This window comes from Syngnathus scovelli, chromosome 7 (genome assembly GCF_024217435.2).
Source record: "Syngnathus scovelli strain Florida chromosome 7, RoL_Ssco_1.2, whole genome shotgun sequence".
NCBI classification, from domain to species: Eukaryota; Metazoa; Chordata; class Actinopteri; order Syngnathiformes; family Syngnathidae; genus Syngnathus; species Syngnathus scovelli.
The window spans coordinates 6,980,132-6,998,591 of record NC_090853.1 but is presented as its reverse complement, the minus strand read 5'-3'; the positions used below and the strand labels follow the sequence as shown (position 1 = coordinate 6,998,591).

The 18,460-nt window shown below is 44.9% G+C and overlaps 1 protein-coding gene and 1 long non-coding RNA gene across 4 annotated transcripts in view; one reads left to right on the top strand and one right to left on the bottom strand.

Annotated features, from left to right (window-relative positions):
• Nucleotides 1–15,811, top strand: part of LOC125972763 (uncharacterized) — a 25,935-nt gene extending 10,124 nt beyond the window's left edge. For 2 of the 3 annotated variants that reach the window (XR_007482910.2, XR_007482909.2), the window contains 4 exons: nucleotides 252–388; nucleotides 5,928–6,014; nucleotides 7,261–7,333; nucleotides 14,085–15,811. This is a non-coding gene — a long non-coding RNA (uncharacterized lncRNA). The remainder of the gene's footprint in view (nucleotides 1–251; nucleotides 389–5,927; nucleotides 6,015–7,260; nucleotides 7,334–14,084) is intronic. The other variant, XR_007482908.2, reaches the window with a different exon arrangement.
• The window catches only part of clpb (ClpB family mitochondrial disaggregase), a 19,824-nt gene extending 1,364 nt beyond the window's left edge, over nucleotides 1–18,460 (bottom strand). Inside the window, exons 1-15 of the mRNA XM_049726726.2 lie at nucleotides 17,793–18,460; nucleotides 17,630–17,681; nucleotides 15,936–16,022; nucleotides 11,440–11,543; nucleotides 10,161–10,289; nucleotides 7,209–7,306; nucleotides 6,653–6,767; nucleotides 3,282–3,359; nucleotides 2,512–2,567; nucleotides 2,018–2,062; nucleotides 1,715–1,876; nucleotides 1,481–1,637; nucleotides 1,275–1,348; nucleotides 1,083–1,202; nucleotides 198–302 (exon numbers count right to left, since the gene is read on the bottom strand). Of these exons, the coding sequence (XP_049582683.1) occupies nucleotides 198–302; nucleotides 1,083–1,202; nucleotides 1,275–1,348; nucleotides 1,481–1,637; nucleotides 1,715–1,876; nucleotides 2,018–2,062; nucleotides 2,512–2,567; nucleotides 3,282–3,359; nucleotides 6,653–6,767; nucleotides 7,209–7,306; nucleotides 10,161–10,289; nucleotides 11,440–11,543; nucleotides 15,936–16,022; nucleotides 17,630–17,681; nucleotides 17,793–18,252 (1,842 nt within the window). The 5' untranslated portion in view covers nucleotides 18,253–18,460. The remainder of the gene's footprint in view (nucleotides 1–197; nucleotides 303–1,082; nucleotides 1,203–1,274; nucleotides 1,349–1,480; nucleotides 1,638–1,714; nucleotides 1,877–2,017; nucleotides 2,063–2,511; nucleotides 2,568–3,281; nucleotides 3,360–6,652; nucleotides 6,768–7,208; nucleotides 7,307–10,160; nucleotides 10,290–11,439; nucleotides 11,544–15,935; nucleotides 16,023–17,629; nucleotides 17,682–17,792) is intronic.

The following is an 18,460-nucleotide window of genomic DNA, read 5'->3' as shown; positions in this document are numbered from 1 at the left end:
TCGGCGGGACCGGAACACGTTTGGAATGTTGATGGAAAAACGAGAACAAGGCTGATGACATTATGACCACTTATACGCTATAACGGGATGTCACACAAGGGTCTGCATAAAACGACCTTTTAATTGACATGTTCAGTGAGGGGATTCAGCCTTTTCAGATAGTTACGCTACCATATGATCCGTATCTGTGCACCCACCTCATGCTTAATGGAGCGTGCTCCGTAATGTAGGTTGTAACCGTCCGCCAACAGGTCCAGGACGGGCCGATCCCACTGAAGGGTGATGTCATGGCGTTGCTTGGCCTAATGACGACACACACAAAGAGAGAAAAGTCAGCCGGCGCGGAAAGGTGAAACCGAGACAACATGACAAGAATGCAGAAGCGCAGGTGAGTTGTCCAGCAGCATTTCTGCCGGCTCTAATCGACACTTCCCTAATGCGTTTTTATCAAATGCTGATCAATAGTAATGATCACCGCTGCTCATTTAGCAACACAAGTTAACCACGTCAGTCGATGATGACGATGTAAACAACCCATAACACTACATCACCTGCATCCAAATAATTGTCCACTCGAATAACAATGTGCTATCATAAAAACGAGCTGCTGTATGATCTTTTCCACCTTTACAAAGAAATGTTCATTTTTCATTGGCCTCTTTCGAGACGTATTAATTCAACGAGTTGGCAGTGGTGCAGCGCTGCGTACTGCATCATAATTCAGCTTGTGAACAGTCGCCCGCGGGGCCGAGTTGTCCATCAGGACACCAGCTGTAATTTTAATAATTAAATATTGATAAAGACTCCACATGTTAAACACTGTAATCACATTAGAATGAGCAGCACTGATAATATTGATCTAGTGTGTGCGCGTGTGTAGACTGCAGGAGCCAGTGGGTGAGGGCCTCTAACGTTAGATACATATACATACATGCACATAACCAAAGACTATGTATGCCAAGGGTGGGCAAATTTTTTTTTGCAACTGATAGATGTTCGAGGTCAGAACTCCATTTGCAAATTGCGTTTTGTTACCTTCCGTAGTGAATTTGTGCAATATAAATCAAAGCAATGCTCAATACCTTCTTAGCCCAGAAGTTGAGCTCCTTGCTGACCAGCTGGAGCAGCTCAGAGTGACAAAATGGCAGGAAGTAGACAATTTCATTGATCCGACCTAGAAACTCGTCCCTCCGGAAATGTGCCTGAGTAGGAACGCAAGAATTAAGTTAAAGGCTGTTACTGGAATATTCTTTCAGGTCAAAGTGCAAAGTTACCTTAAGGATTGGTCGAATGACGGACTCCTTAAACTGTCTGGAAATTGTGATGTCATCACCTTTCTGTGCATCCTCTGAGGAAACCATCATGAGAATTTGCACAAATGAGAAGCAATACAAGAGCTATATCAGAAGTTGTCTCTTTACAAAATTAATTGTGTGCCTTTAAGGGGCGTGGCTTAAATGAGCATTTATTATCATCTCACCAAGATTAGCTGCCAACTTCCTGCGGGTGACCTCCTCCGCTTCCTGCCGCAGCTGTATCCCATGCTGGGCAATTTCGTCACTCGCAACGTTGGACGTCATGATGAAGATTGCGTCTTTACACTCTATGGTCTTACCCTTGCCGTCCGTAAGACGCCCCTGGGAGCGCAGCCACCACAAACGGCCTTTTAGAACTTCAATAAGACGAGCGCCAGGTCATACTCGTTCACACAAACCTCATCAAAGAGCTGAAGCATGATGGTGAGGACGTCGGGGTGAGCCTTATCCACTTCGTCAAACAGGACCACGGCGTTGGGGCACGCCCTCAGCAGCTTGGTCAGCTGACCTCCTTCCTCGTGTCCGACGTATCCTGGTGGTGAGCCGATGAACTTGGCGACCTGGAGCCAGACGTACGGGACAAAGTTATTTTCTTAGCCCAATTTAATGAGTGCTTAACACATTCAAGGCTTTGGACAAAATCTGTCCATAAATATACTGCATGTTCAGTATTTAGAAATCCAGGCAGAAGAGCAAGGTACCTCGTGTTTTTCTTGGAATTCGGACATATCCATCCGGATGAAGCCCTGAAACGGCACAATGGTTCAGAGAGTCCCAACAAGCTGCTTTGTGAGGGTGGCAGATTCAGTGACTCTGGGTCAATTGCTCCTATAACTGCCATGGAAGTGAAAACACTGTATTCCTCCTGGCTGGAAAAATTCTCTACACTAACTTTTCCCTTGTTGCCTTGGGATGGCAATGTTTTTAGAATCTCTTAATCAGTGAATTATTAATTTTCAGAGCCTGAAATCAGATTTGGACAATCTTTAAACTCAAAACAATTACTCAATTATTCAAATATGAGGAGGTAGATTTATTGTTGTTTTAATTTCATTAATCAATTAATTTTGACGTCTCTACTCTTGACTTGCGTACACACTCACCATACATTATACAACATAAGGAGCGCTAATAGCTGTGGCTAATATTTGGTTTGTTGGTGATGCATTCATGTATTGTGTAGGCGTAACTTCACCTTTTTGATATCTTTGTGCATGTAACGAGCCACTTGTTTAGCCAACTCTGTCTTTCCTGCGAAACACAGCACACTCATTTCTTCACCATCACACTTTCCAGCATTTCATATTCTTTAAAAAAATAAAAGCAATATTTTACATTTCGGGGAAACTTAAAAAAAAAAAAATCCACTTCCTGGACAGGAGGGTGATCTGTCTTAAATCTCAGTGACGACCTCTAAAAAGCGATTTCGATCTTTAGAAGGCCACTTTAAGATTGTCTGGAAAATATTCAGCATATAAATGCTCATATTAGATATTGATGTCTTGTGTTTGGTATGCAGATGCGTGCATGTGTGTTTCTTGTTGCTGTGTTTAATATTGATGTCACTGTCGCTGAGGGCAACGGAGAATATGAACCGTGTCGGTCCTCATCTATCTCTGGAGCCTGCCATTTTACCATCTTGAACTTTTCTAGCAATCGCCTCATTCCTTAATGTCTTTCTTCCCTTCACACTGGTTATACTGCGCAAGACTAATTGTGGCGAGGCATGCAACAGATTGTTTTGATAACATCCGTGTACCGAATTTTCAAGGTGACGGAATTACTATTACAATCTTGGCCAGTCTGTTATCTCTGCTAGAAGGACAAAGACTCTTCAGTCTTGAAGAAAGCGTTGTGTTTATTCTGGCAGCATGCTCTAAGAGGCTGTCAAGTGTTTTGCTGTCACCTCATGAGAACAAGCTAGCAGAGGAAGGGTTAGGGTCGAAAAACATAGAAGCGATTTACCGATTCCCGATGAACCCAGGAAGAGGAACACGAGCGGGTGCTCTTCATCGTACCAACCATTCTCCTTCCTTCGGATGGCTGCGGGGTGAATGAGAGAAAGGGAGGGAGGGGTGAGGAGAAGGCTATTATCAGAAACATTTGCATTTGTTGACTTTGCTTTGAGATCCATTTGACCCGAGTTGACCCGACGGCGGCTGGTATCCCAGAAACTTTGATAAAGGGGTGTAAGGGCAGGGATGAGAAACGGGTCAGATGCATTTGGGTACAGAGAGAGAGAAGACGAGAAAAGCGAGTGAGAGAGCAAGACGAGAGACCTCCAGAAAGCCTCTCCTTCCCCCCACACAGTCAGTGGGGCCATTAGCCAACAGTAATTGCGTTAGCCTCCCTGGCGCGGCCATGGCAAAATCAGTTTAGCATGGATCGCAGCCTCACACACACACGTTTGCTTAAAGAGGAGTGCCTACCCAACCCTGCCATCACCCCAGCAACCACATTCGCACGTACACAAAGGCAGGATGATGAGCTGCGCGGCGGCCGAGTCAACAGTGCGGTTTCCGACTCGAGAATTTCGGCAGGTCGTGATCATGCAATCAGACTCCTGCGTGAAGATACCTCAATGTGAAGTCGATCTGTTATCAACGTGCAGTATTTCTTTTTAATGCAGTGAAAAACGGTTAACTCATGCGATGAAAAGAAAAAGAGCAATATTTAGGGTGTAGCGTTTTATGGAAGTGTGGCTACATTTCAGTATGCAGAGTGCATGTGTCACTTTTCAGCAAAATAAATAAGTTGGGCCAGTTTTGCCTGCAGTGTGAATATCCTCTTGCTTTCAGCCTACACTGACTTAAGCTGCTCCTGCCCGCTCTGGAGTCGAACACAAGGACTAGCTCTGTAACCACACCCAACGGGCCTTTCATTAAAAATCGAGAGTGCACTGCGCTGAATCTCTTCCGTGCAGAGCTGGAGAGGCAACCTACACATACACTTGAATAAAATTACATTATGAAACACTTCCTGCTCAATTATTTGAGCTGCTGCAGCGAAGACAAACTAGTGGTGCTTACTTCCTGCACAAGTGCTACAAAGTACTGCAGCCAAGAATAGATGCTCATTGTCAAGAATTGATACTTGGCAGAGGTGGAAAGATGATGATGATGATGGAGGCAAAGATGGTGAGATGCGGGGAGGAACACAGATAATGGCAGGAAAAGGGCGGGAGGGCCAGGGAGATAAAGAGGGGGCTGATGGAGATAAGCAGACAGACAACGAGGCTGAGAAACAAACAAGTGTGTCAGAAATGGCCGCCAAGATGAAACGTGACAAGCTCCGTCTGTGTTATCAATGGCTGCGTGAATGACAGCGTAACCTTCTGTGTGCGCTTTAGCTGATTGAGAGCGACTTTGACAGAAGGACGCATTGACATTTCTCAGAGGAGCCTGACAAGAACACAGAAAGGAAGGAGGCACACAACAAATGAGCTCTCTCGCACTCACACACTCGCTCAGGCACACACACTCGCACACACACACACACGGATGTGTGTATTGGGCAGGTCTGGTCGGCTCTAACATGATTATAGCTAGATGATTCTCTTCAATAACTCTTAGCCCTGAGAGCTAAACCTGGATCAATTTAACCTCCTTCCTGTGTTTGTGTATTTGTACTTTGTGCTAGTGTAGCTGCAGGCCTTGCTGTGTGATAAGAAGGCCATTCACCAAAGTTTCCTTTGTCAGATTGTTGAAATAAGTCCATGCACCTAAATCTACTGCTTTGCTCACGTTTATTTAAATGTAGCTTTTCGGAATCGATTCCCTCGGCTACTGTCGGTTTGTTTTTAATTCCTAAGGGTCAACAAGCGACATATTATATACATAGCCGTGTAATAAGAAAAAAAAATACACCGATATAAAAAAAAAAAGGTTTCAAAACTAGGCTGACGGTGAAGATATTTTAAATATATATACAATGTACTGATGATAACATGCTCTAGCTGATGGATGACTTGACTTTCATCCTCCCTCTTCTGTGTGTGTGTGTGTGTGTGTGTAGGTGCAAGTGTGTCTCGGTGACTTTAATACATCTCTGGGATCAATAAACTGTTCCCTTATCAATGTGGCCACGTCTTGTATGGCTTTCAGGACAATTTGCCATGATAACAGTCACCATTTATCACCATCCCAAAGAGCCGTGATTCACTGCAGCTCTGCAAAGCAAAGCTTGTAAATTACATGCGATCTGGTCTGTGTAATTGATGTTTTACACACTTGGGGTCATGCGGTTTATTTGACATTTGCCATAAAGAGCCATTTTGTTCTACCGGTTAATTAAACAGCTACTGTTAGGAAGCTTTTGCTCCTACAAAGGTATTAAAGTTTACAGTTTTCGGGTTCCACCTTTGGGAGGTAGTTGATTAGCTTGCAAAATCGAAACTGAAACAGTTGCAACATCATAAAAATAACACATAGCCTCACTTGTGCGCACACATACACAAACGGACAAAGGCACACACACACACACGGATCAATACCAGGCCTCTCTGGATGCCCGGTGTAATATCAGCTCTTTACTGTCTGCTGCGTTATTGTGCTCTAACTCATCCTCCTTCCTCTTTGCACTAATCACCGCCTCCACTGTCAACGTTTCCAGAGTCCATAAAAGCATCCTTGGATGAGGCCGGTGTGGAAGAACCTCACTGGAGACCGAAATACCGTTGGGATGGAACTACAAGAGATTGTGAGTGAGGCCCTCTCAGCGACCGACTGACATACTCCCAAAATCATAATTTTCCCAAAACAGAGGAAACGGCAAACGTGTATCGTCCGAATACTTTTGTCCTCCTACTGTCGCTCGTCTAGTCAAGAATCTGTGAGGAGGAGAACAATGATGGGGAGATTCTGTAGGTAGCATGGAGGCCATGTAGTAAATGTCGAAAAAGGCAGAAGGGGGATGGAGAAGGAGTGGGTGTGATGGAGATGGAGGATTGAAGAGAGAAAGCCAAATGGGGGAGGATGGGGGGGGAGTCTGTACTATGTCTCCCCTCTCAGTAATCGCGTTAACTGGCGGCTCCGAGCCTGGCCTCCTTCAGCTGTCTCGCGCGCGCATACGCACAGCACCTGTGTACCGCGTCTGACAGACAGCGCATTCATCACAATTAACCAATTACGGCATCCACCGGTCCGTCTGAACCCGCCTCCTGCTCGAGGACCGCCGGGCAGAGAAGAAAAGAAAGCGGGGAACAAAGCAAAGAAAACAAACAGTGCCCGAGAGCAAGTGTTTGTGAAGAGTTGCGCAACACGTCGAGCGTGTTGAGCTTCACGTAATGCTCTCTATCAATAACCAGTGATGCGGCTTGCGCACGCTCGTCTAGTTACCTGAAGCCACGGTATTGATGGCCCCCTCCTGCCCGATGATGTGCTCCTTCAGCCTCCTCTCCAGGGGGAACCTCCTTCTCTCCTCCGCCTCCCGTCGAGCCTGCGCCTCCTTGAACTGGATGGAGGAACAGAAGTCGTGGAGCTCGTCTGCTTATTTCAACATTTCGGTGTTTATTTGTATGTGGATTGAAACATCTATCAATCAGTAAACATTGTATTGTCAAAAAGAGCAAGACACTTTAGATTGGTCAAAAGACCCACATGGGGACTGACAAATCGTAGAAATCGGTGACTTTGACAACGGAGGTTGAAGACGCATAGCGTAGTCTGTACTGCTTCATCACATTTGACCATAAAGAGGTTTTAACCCCAGTTAACCTCTACCAGCTTTCACATTTCTGGTTCTCCATAGCAGCTGCCACTCGTACACGGACCTCCCGATGAGTGTTTGTGTGATGCATGTCAATAAAACGGATAAAGTGACCAGGAAATAGACATTTGTACATATTCAGAGCAACAGTGTTCTAATTGCTTGTACATTCTGCCGTGTGTATACCTTGCCCTCCCACTCCTGCAGTAGTGTGCTGACTTCTCCATCTTTGGCATAGGCTCGTGCTGTGTGTCCCAAACCGTTGGCCTGCAGAGGATTCGCACCTGGATGTGAACACACATGGAATGCAGGTTGGCAATTTAAACATATCCATTTGTTATGGGCAGAAGGTTCCGAATGTCGATGAAAAAGTCAGCCAAGGGGGTCACATAGGTTCAGGGGGGTCACAGAGGCCCTACAGCCACAATCTCAACACTGTGGGTAGTTACAAGTTGGGGGTCCACCCTCACACAAAGCACATAAATATGAACACATAGGCAAAGGTCAAGCAGAGGAAGGGTTCAGTTGAAACAGCTTGATAGAAGTGAAGAGACCAATGGCAGTCAAACGTGATGACGCAGCATGTGTGGAGTGCGCTAGTGTCTATGAGGATGGTTAGCGCTGCCTTCTGCCCTCACTTAAGGTCCACAAGCTTCAAAACCAGTCACGCGTGCCCTCACGGAATAAAGAAAACATTCAGCACCACAGTATAAAACTCTAATAATTCCGGCAACTTTGAATGCTTAGTGAGAACATCATTTAAAAATTCTTTTTCGAAGAGCGGGATCATACGTTCAAGACAAAAAGCATATATGCAAATGACATGCACGGGGTGGAAGGGGGGGTTGTAATCACTTTAAAGTACACAAATGGGGCATCAGTAAGAATCAGATGAGTAAGCAACACTCAAACATTCTCAGTGTGTGCAATCAATACAGATGGAGCGTGTTCCTGTTTGTCTGAGCAGCAACCACAGAGACTAATAACGACATCGATAAACCCCGAAAAATTGTGACCTGCTCATGAGGCTATTGATTCAAACAGTAATATAGCGACACACCCCACTAAAAACATGAGGGAGGAAAGCAATAAGGTGGGTGCGCAGACACACCAAAACGCACACACGCGACCACACACACAAACGCACAACATAATAAATAGCATCATTTGGGGCTTTAATATCAGGCCAACCCTCTGGGCCATAGCACTTTATAACTGGATCAACACTAACGACACACAACCACACCACAGTTGAACACTCAAAAACGCGCGCACGCACGCACACACACACACTTGCATACACAGGATCCCTTCATTAGGAGTGCTTTAGTTATGCCTATTAGGGCCGCCCTCCCCTTTCCTATTACCTCCGCCTTCTCTTTCACAGCAGCTGGCAGGAGAGAGCCCCTGCTGGTCTTTGTGCGTGCATGTGTGTCCTTGTATCCGCATTGTGTGCGTCTCGGAGCATGTGTGCCCGCCGTTCTGGCCTACCACCACCTACAGAGACGTCCAGAACAGAAGCCCCCTGGCCGCAGGCCTGATGTGGAGCCTTGGGAAAAACTCTCCAGGTAGGGAGAGGGACTTGTGGTTGTGCGGAGGGACCCGAGGGTGAAGCCAGGAGACTGTGATGGATGGAGATGTGAGTGAAGGGCCGACTAAGGCCAAAAGAGCAAACCCAAGGCAACTATGGTAGGATGGCCTTACTAACACAGGGGAAATAACAATGTATGGGACACACACAAAGTGTACATACTACATGGCACACACATCAAAATGTCCTGAAGCTGTGGCTTCCCAAGTTTTTTTGTGTGCTGGTGTGTCGCGTAGTATTGAAAAATGAAAATAAATAAATGCTATACACTAAAGACAAGAGAGCTGTTAACGACCCTGCCAATTTTTTTTTTTATTAAGAAATTAATGTGAGGGATAAATATGCCACCCCCCATCAATCACGAGTGGACTGTTTTGGTTGTCTTAGAACACGTTTCAAATCTCAGAAACCGCTTTATAAAAGCATTAAAACAATGGACAGCGTGGCATTATTTGTGGCCACTATGATGTCCAGATGGTTATTGGTCACGATAGTGGCGCCAAGCAAGCAATGATGGGGCCCAACAGGAAACAGTCAAACCCAGCCTTAATCCAATTGTTGTCCAAAACAAATGCCCTGGCTTTGTGAAAGTTCTTACCTTTTTTTAATTCAAAAATGCATCTACGGGAATGCATGTGATCGAGTTACACAGGGTGATTTGTTTAAGTGTGCTCACAGGGGCAGGGGTGAAATGGGACGGGCGGCTTTGAACGCACCATCCATCATGAATATAAACAAGACATTAATACTCGCTATACGGTGCAGAGATTGCGTAGTGATATCATTTCACCAAAAAAGTGTTAAAGTCAGTAAAAGGCAAATGGCATAAACCACAATATCGACGTATTACTGCCAAATGAACGAACGCTCATGAATACGTAGACGGGTTTAAATCACTGAAAAAGCAGGTCAGATGCACAAAGACATTTTGCTCCGGCACACATACACAAAAGACACACTTCCTGACTGGGAGTGTGGTGTTACCCCAAGGGCATGTTCTGCGCGGAGGTCACAGTTCAACTAGGCCTGGCTTGTTTAAGAGCTGCTCGCCTGGAAACTAAGGGGGGATATTCTGCCTCCAGGGTCTATAAATGTATGTGTGCGTGTCTGTGTGTGTCAAACGACAGGTGCGAGTGTGCCGGGGGTGAAAAAGAACGCAGTATGAACAAGTGATCAATTTCAAATATGCTTTGTAATATTATGGGATGTACCCGTTCAAGTGGTGGAAGACTGCCAATGTGCAGAGACGGTACCACACTGGAAGAGGCAAATTCTATTTCAACAGAGCATCCTCTGTAGTTGAATGGGGCCAAACAATTATTAATATTTTAAAAAAGAAGCGACTCAAACGTTGGACAAAAGATGGACCGCTGTTGTAATAATAAAACGCAGTGGCGGAGCTAAGATGGTTTTCTTGGGTGGAGGCTGTGGGAGGGGCCAAGGATATTTCAACCCCAATTTTTATTTCTTTGTTTTTTTACAAACCCGCAAAATTCTTCTGAAAACGCTGCTCAAGATTCATTATATGGAAATGTTGTGTGACATACCAAATTGGAGAAGCATGCTGACAATGCCCAGGTCATCGGCGAGTGTAGCGTAGTGAAGTGCTGAGCAGCCACGGAAACCAGCCCTGCTGCTGAGCCGGCTGCTGAATTCGTCCTCTCTGGACACCAGCACTGCAGCAAGAGGAAATATTTGAATTTGAGAGACTTTTGCACGCAAGTCCTGACGTTGAGACTAGTCCTGATAAGTTTGGTGACAAATTGACAGATGATTACAAATAAAGGAAAACTGTATCAGACTGGATGGAGCGTTTCAATCCATAATAACTCTCCCCAACTTAAAAAGTAATTTCCACAGTGCATTCTAATGACAGCAGCAAGCGGCAACGACAAAATCAACTTTCCCGTTTCTCGCTTTAGAGTTCATTTTCACACATTTCGGCCCAACAATGGGAGTCGTGTTTAGCTGTGTGCTCACTAACAGATATTGCTCTCTCTTTACTTCTCCTTTCCATAAGAGCACTCATCTTTGCCACTCAATCATCCTGCTTTATTTTTTTTCCACCTTCTTCTTCTCCTCCTTGGCATCCATCAATTCCTTTCATCACACCCCCACCCACACCCTCGATCCCAATAACTTTGTCTCATCCATTTCCTGGCTTCCTCTCCCTCATCATTCCACCCAACTCCATCAATCCTGCATCCCTCTATCACTGCATGGTGCCCTCCATCTTTAACTTTGCAGCATACGTTTTTGCTCCTTCCCTGCCGTCTCTCTATTCCTTTCCTCCTCCTGTCCTTCATCAGTCTTCCTCTTCCCGCATCCCACTCTCAACAACAGTTCCTCTCTGCAATGTGTGTGTGTGCGCAAGAGAGAGAACGAGAGAGAAAAAGAGAGAGAGAGGGGCAGGGCGGGATAATCAGAGCTAACCCAATAAAGCGTCGCAGAGGCCCCCCTAGCCCATCCATCAGTGTGCATCTGGGAAACGCTTCCCCACGCTGTGCTGGCCCCACGTGGACTCAAACCTGACAGCCATATAAATGTCTGCAATATACATATCCCATATAAATATGTCTGCGGAAACGCAACACGGGCGGGCCGGGGAGGGGACGAAGCGTGTGTCAGTGCCACCCTGCCTTGTGGATGTGTGACTGTGTGCGCAGCTCAGGAGGAAAACAAATAACATGTGCACGACTAAGTAGAAAACATATACAATGAATAATACACAGGAAATAAAACATGCATATATGCTAATCGTTATGCAAAAACCTATTGTAGCGTACTTGTCACTTGCGAGTCATATATATGCAATCTATGTATTACCTTCCAGTGAGTGGATGCCTCTCTCCCTTGAAGTGTCATAAACGTTGTTGAAGTCATCTCCAGCATTTGGGTCAGCACCAGCTTCGAGCAGAACCTTCACCACACTGGGGGGGGAAATTGAAAACTGTTCAATAAAATAAATCAAAATAAAAGACAGTGACAGAGCTAACGTTAAGATCCACATTATTATTATTTTTATACAAAGGCTGTCCTTGTGACATCATTTCAAATGATAAACGCCAGACAGACATATTTCCCTATTTTCTAGTGTCATCATTTGAGTCATGTTAATTTCAACTACAGCTGTCCCTTGACAGAAAATTTCAAATCGGCCTATCATAAATATTTCAAAGCAATATTGCATCGGTTTTAAGGATTTCATGGTGGTGCACATTCTCCCATACAGTTCCATATACTACTAATAAAAACCCAATAGTTTGTCCATACCAAAATGCAGACACAATTGTTGTGATTTGATACCGTAATATATTTAAAAAAAAGTTACTTTATGTGGTCTGATGGGTTTCCATAATCCCACCCATGCTGTGCTAATGATGCGGATCGAGCGACTAGACCAAGCACATGCATATGGAAACAAGGCCTGCAACACTCATTCAAGGCAGACATAAAGACAAGAACATTGGCCTTGACGCTTTGCTTGGTTCACCTCTTGTCTTGTCTCGTTATGGTGGATACAGCCCAGTGACCACTAGACACTAGTCTGCCTCGTCATATGTACATAAGAGTATATAGTAGGGGGCAAAGGGTCGGCCCAGTTTCCGGCCCCGTATGGATATGTGTTGTCCTTCATTGGTGCGTACCGGCCGGCTTTGGGAACCAACACAAACTACCTCGGCAACACCATTCACTGTGACGTGATTTCAGGTACGGTAGCTCTGCAAAAAAATGAATAATGGGGACTTGGAGCTTGAGACACAAACGTAAGCAGGCAAGGTGGCCGGCCAGTCTAAAGAGAAAAAAAAAATGGACTTTTTGTCACTGTATTAGTTTGAACATGCTTCGAAAGTGAAGCATCCTAGTGTAGTTTTAGAATGTTTGTGGGTGGAAGCAAAATGGCTGAGAATTGGCTGGCCACGTCTTTGTGTCTGACACTGCCCAGGATGTCAAAAGGACTATCGTGGGGTCCTCTTTTGTTACTGTATCTCTGTGACCGGGCCGGCAAAAGGGCGGAGGGGGTCTGGTTTGGTTGACCCACGTTGGGCTCTGCTCTCACCCTTGCAAGCACTTCTACAAACACACGGCCGCATCCTCAGAGGCAGCAACCTAAGAGGGCTGGTCACACGAAGCTAGGCAGGCCTGTGCAAAGAAATGAGGTGGCGTGAAAAGCTTTAATAGCATCAGGAAGGTAAACAGCCAAGGATAAAGAGTGGAAAGCTGTGGAGGAGGCAAAGGAGGGGCAATGCATGAAAGGGTAGACGGGCAGATAAAAAGATGAAAGGAGGAGATTTAATTATCAGAAGGATGCTGCCAAACCTAACGAGCTTTTGAAACAGAGTTTGTGTAGTTTTGCTAATTAACTGATGATCAAGTGACTAACTTTATTTGGGAGAAGTTGTAGCACTCATTTGAGGCCGATTCAAAAGAGATGCAGAGGGGTTAATTAGGTTTAACTCGCTTTCTACAAGGAATTGTTTAAAGTTGGAGACATCCAATTACCATATTATCAGTTTGATGACAAGATAATATAACACACAAGGTTAAGAATGGAGCCTCTTTGGCAGCCAAATGCTTAGAAGGCAATTCTCTTTTCTTGGCGAGATATATGAAGTATTTTATTAGACACGTAAAAACTAATTTGAATCAGAAAACCGGTTTTAGCTGCGATTGCATTGAATTCAACCGAATCGAATCGCTCCATTCTAAGCGTCCTTGTATCGCATTGCACCTCATGTATCGTGATAGGTATTTAATCGTCTTTCTCCTTGTATTTTGGTAAAAGCAGAGTATTTGCATTGAATAATGTCATTATACCGTGCAAGCAGTCATAATGTGACTGGTGCTGAGGTTGGTCTACTCCACGGGTGCCAAACAAGTGACTGGGGGTCTTTGTATCCCCTGCCCTGAAGGGAAGACAGGAAGCAGACACTTCCTTCGCACCCGCAATAGAATAGACACCCGAGTCGAACTGACCATCCATGTCTCTGACCACCTGGCCCAGACGCTGGACCTCACTTGACCCTGCCTCACCTGCTACGCGCCCGAGGTCAACTAGGTGTTGAATGAGGAGAGTCAAATAAGTTGTGAAGGAAAAGGGATCAGATTAAAGAATATGACAGTTTTGTCACTTGGAGGCCAACGACCTCCTATTTGCCTTCCGTTATTGGTCAGTCAGGAGTGTGCATCCACAACTTTCCAAAACCATGACCTTTCACCTTAAGGGGACCTCAACTTAACCAGGCACCGAGAGCTCGCTGAAGCATTCGACAAAGAACATTTAAAGTTAGAAATGATACAAACGATAGATTCATTTTATATAACCAGTGACAAAAGCTTCGGGACCCACATTTTATATTAACGCTATTTCATTATTTTGTAAATTTCCTGTGGGCCCTATTGCATATAGGAGAGGATTCCGTTGTTGCTGCTTGCCCTTCAGTGACTCCCTACTTCTATCCATCCATCAGATATCTACCACTTATCCAGAAGAGAACCACTGCATCGCTCAGTCCACCCTCCCATCTTGACTCCCTCCATCCAGCCACCCCGTGGACAGCTCGGGACGACCCACAGGCGTTACACCCGGCTAAGCGCTCATTGTGCACGTGAATACGGCGAGGGAACCATAGAGGTAGCGAAATAGAGATCGAGATGGCTATTGTGTGTTAAAGAGTGCAAACAGTGGGCCAGGCCTTGCGCCTCCCCGATTTAACCCCACATCAAAGCCAAGTCAACTCATGCCCACCCACTGAATGTCTGACCTTTCATTCTTACACACACACCACACACACACACACACTTCTCTGCTTGTGGCGTTACTAAGGTCACATCTCAACGCTTACATTTGGATGTCTGCTTGATACACCACAACTATATAACTGGTCTGAAGAATTGGCACTTCTGTCCAAGGTACATTCAGTTGGGCAGGAATCATTTTTGGGCGACAGGCTAGACCTTGGTCATGAGTTATGTTCCCTGGCTTTTCACTTAACTGCTGCAAATAAAGTTGCGTGTGTGACTGAGTAATAGGCAGTTGGCCTATAAGATATTGAGCAAAAACTCTTCATGGCTTTGTGTGCATTAACGCTCACACTTACTGAGTCTTGTGTATGTGTGCGCCATGAGCAGCGAGAGCTGCGTGAGGGATGTGCGGGGAAGCAAAGCTCCGTCTTCCCTGCAGCAGTCACGGCTCACTAGGGGGTTGGTGGACGGGATTAAAAACCGACGAGTGTCATCTCTCGGTTGAGTTATAGCACTCATAACGCACACTGTGACACACATCCAACCCAAGTACGGACATAAACATCAAATTTGTAACCAAAAAACAGTTGACACACCGCATCATTAACACGTCACACATGGTGGCCATCACTCAACACGTGCGTCGCTTACATGCTGTAACATTAAAGTAATATGACGCGACTGAAAATCACGTGTATGCAAAAATAAGTCCCGATGAATATTTAAACACCGTAATAGCCAATGCAGAAAAGCAGTAATCCAACAAAGAGAAAAATGTACAGCACAATAGGGGGACTGTGCAGCACCATTTGTTACTCGGTCGTATAAGCGCTCATCTCGTGTTATGTTCACCTTTGAGCTACACATTATGTTTCTCACAAGCAGGTGGGGTATCTGGAGAAGAAAAAAAATATGACTACAGAGTCCTGATGGGGGGGGGGGGATCTGCTGAAATTGGATTTGGCCTGGTCTTAACCTCGGCCCCTCTCTGTGTTGTGTGTGTTCTGGGGGCCAGCAGGCTAATTTAATTTGTTGGACCGAGAGACGGGGGACCGGGTAAAGACCTTCTGTTACTCTCAAAGTTGCACTTCTGAGGACCTGCTGTAACAACGCAAGCGGGGACATGACACACAATAAGTCAAGCAGACAGCTGGATGATTCGGAGATGGGGCACCAAGACATGAATGCCATTATTCAAACCACTACCACCTTCTGATGCTTTCTTTGTTTCCACATCTCTTACGCTTTACATGAGGCTTGTACGATACGTTCCCAAAATAAAAAATAAAAATATATTTTTTAGCAGTTAAAAGAGGTATTCATAATCGTAATTACATGCCACACTATAGCCACAAAACAAACTGTGAATGAATACATGTTCACTCCTAAATTAAAGTTAGTATTAGATAGTTTAGTATAAATTAGTATAAATATTGAGATCAAGATATTTCGATTATGTTTTGGTGCAAAATAAGAAAATATTCAACGTAAACAACATTTAGGAAAATATATTTCTTTGGATCACTAAAATTATGGAATAATTTTGTGTCTATTGAGTCAAAAACATACACACACACCTGTGGTGACGGTTAATGGCAGCCACCATAAGTGGGGTCCAACCAAGACGGTGTCGGTGATTTGGGTCCACCCCTTCCTGCAACAGTCTGGTGGGACATGAATCAGAAAGAATAATACTTGTCTTATTTTTATATCATAATCAACATCAAACATTATAGAAAGTCAATGTGTCCAGGGGACCAGAACATTCTACCTCTGCCCAGTAAGTGTGTGTAACCCAGGTGTGTGTTAAGTTCTGCGCCTGAGGGTCTGCCATCAAGTACTTTGCAACAGCGTACTAAATGAGGGAGAGTGTCTATGTATGTGTGTGCGTGTGTGTGTGTCCATCTGTCGTCTCTAATGCCGTACAGGCAGACAGAGTGTTTGTTTACAGTCAACACTATGGCCTCCGTGTAATCTGCACTCCATTCGCTGGGTCTGTTTCGCTCCCTGGCAGTCCTTGGGCAGGGACAAATGATTTACTACTGTGCTCTGCTTTGCAAGACACACCAACTTGAGTTTTCCTCGGGATATTCTGATTAAAACATTTAAAACCTTCGCTATAGCATTATAGGTCTCTAAAATTTGAATTCCCCAAAGACCCAGGGTCAAATAGTATAAGTGGAAATTAATATACTGTATTTAGTCATCTATGTCACCACATCATTTTCTTTCATATTTAGTTCCTATCAGTGTAATGGCTACATGTCCAAAACTTTTGTCCGTATAGTAAGAGTGAGCAGACACACCTTGGCCTCTGACATTCTTCGAAAAACCTCAAAGCACTTAACACATCTGTCTGCTTGCACTCTCACCTAAACCATCTGTCACATGTGCACAGGTAACCCAAGCTTATAAATAGACACGCACAGATAAACACACAGACACATGGGAAATTATGAGTAATTCTACGGTACAATAAAATATGTACTGCACTCCTATTTGGCCATTTTCTGACATTTACAAATGATCAAACAAGTGCCCAACTATCTCAAAGCAGAAAAATTTGCTTGTGTTTACTGCCCTCTATTCATTATAATAGTGCCCGATACAGTTGCCTGTTGCCTATTTGTTCTTAAATTGGATGTACACTGTATATATGCAAAATAATATCCCTGCATTAGGTTTGGCCAATTTTGTATACACTTATGGAATTCATGCAAGTTATTCCAAATATCGTACATTATCACATTATGCACATGTTTACAAATAACAATATTTTCTTTATTTAAGGTTTTACTTTGCAGTAAATAAAGTGAGCAAATTAATCTGTTTGCTCGAGTATACATAGTGCTAAAGAACAACAGTACAATTGCTTCACAGGCATAATTAATTATCTTTATGCCGCTGAAAATAAATCTAGACATGGGAAGTGGTTCTTGGAGTCCCAGAAAGAAAAATGTAAATCCAATATCTGCAGGCCTTTTCTGCCACCTGCTGGTTTACAGATAAGACTGCAGCAACATGATGCTTTCATAGCCATGTGACTTGGTAGTCTTATTTAATTAATTTACAATTGCAGTTCCCAGGTGACATAAAACATCGACAAGTCTGCATACCATGCTACCTCTCACAAGCTAGTGTTGGTATTAGGATGCTTGGCACAAATCATAATTACTGTCATGTGCTGTGTTGCTCATCTGTAGTACAGCACAACTCATTTGAGCAGCAAGCACACTTTTTCCTAATGATGCGTAGTCAACAAGTTCATTACCTGGCCACATCTTGGGGGTTATTGGTTCTTGCTGCCTCCAAAAGGGCATCACCTTGAGAAGTGAAAATATAATAATATATAATACAAATATAACATGCATACAAACGTGCAGAAATGAAAACATGAGTTGTATTGTTACATCAGGGCACCTAATCTATATTACCTTTGTCATCAGAGTCTTTCTTCAGGCAGAAGGCCACAGCAGCAGCAGACAGTAGGCCAGCGGAGGCCAGTTTCAGCGGGCTGGCGCCTCCACTCGAACCCCCATCCTCGCCTCCGGCTCGCTGACCAGCGTCCTCCCAGTACATGTTGTTGTTGCGCCCTCTGCTGGCCAGCGCGGCCCAAGAGCTTCGACGGTTTTCCAGGCTTGACAGCCATCTAGGGGCGAGGTGGTGATACTGCACCGACTGGTTGACGCTGTTAGCAGCGGTGTCATCAGCCAAAATCCCCCGTCTTGACACCCGGGAGGTGGACACGATCGGGTTGCGGTTGTTATCCACCGGTGGCTCTCTGATCATGGGCTGACACGCAGAGGCGGTCGAACTAGTCTGGAGAACGCGCCTGCACGGTGACAGGCTTCGCGACCTTCGTGCAAACAATCTAGTGGGAATAGACGATAACATGGCCAAGAACTCACCCGTGAACGGATCTGGGAAGAAAACGGGTCGTGCGTCAGTAGCCAATGAGTTACGCACGACAAGCAGATGTCGTGCAGAGTGAAACGGTGACGCCGGAGTGCCTTTACTGTGTAGCTATTTACAACATCCACACGCATTCAAACGTTTCCCTCATCCTCGAATGGATAGTGCTCGAATGCGCGGTGCAGTGTGG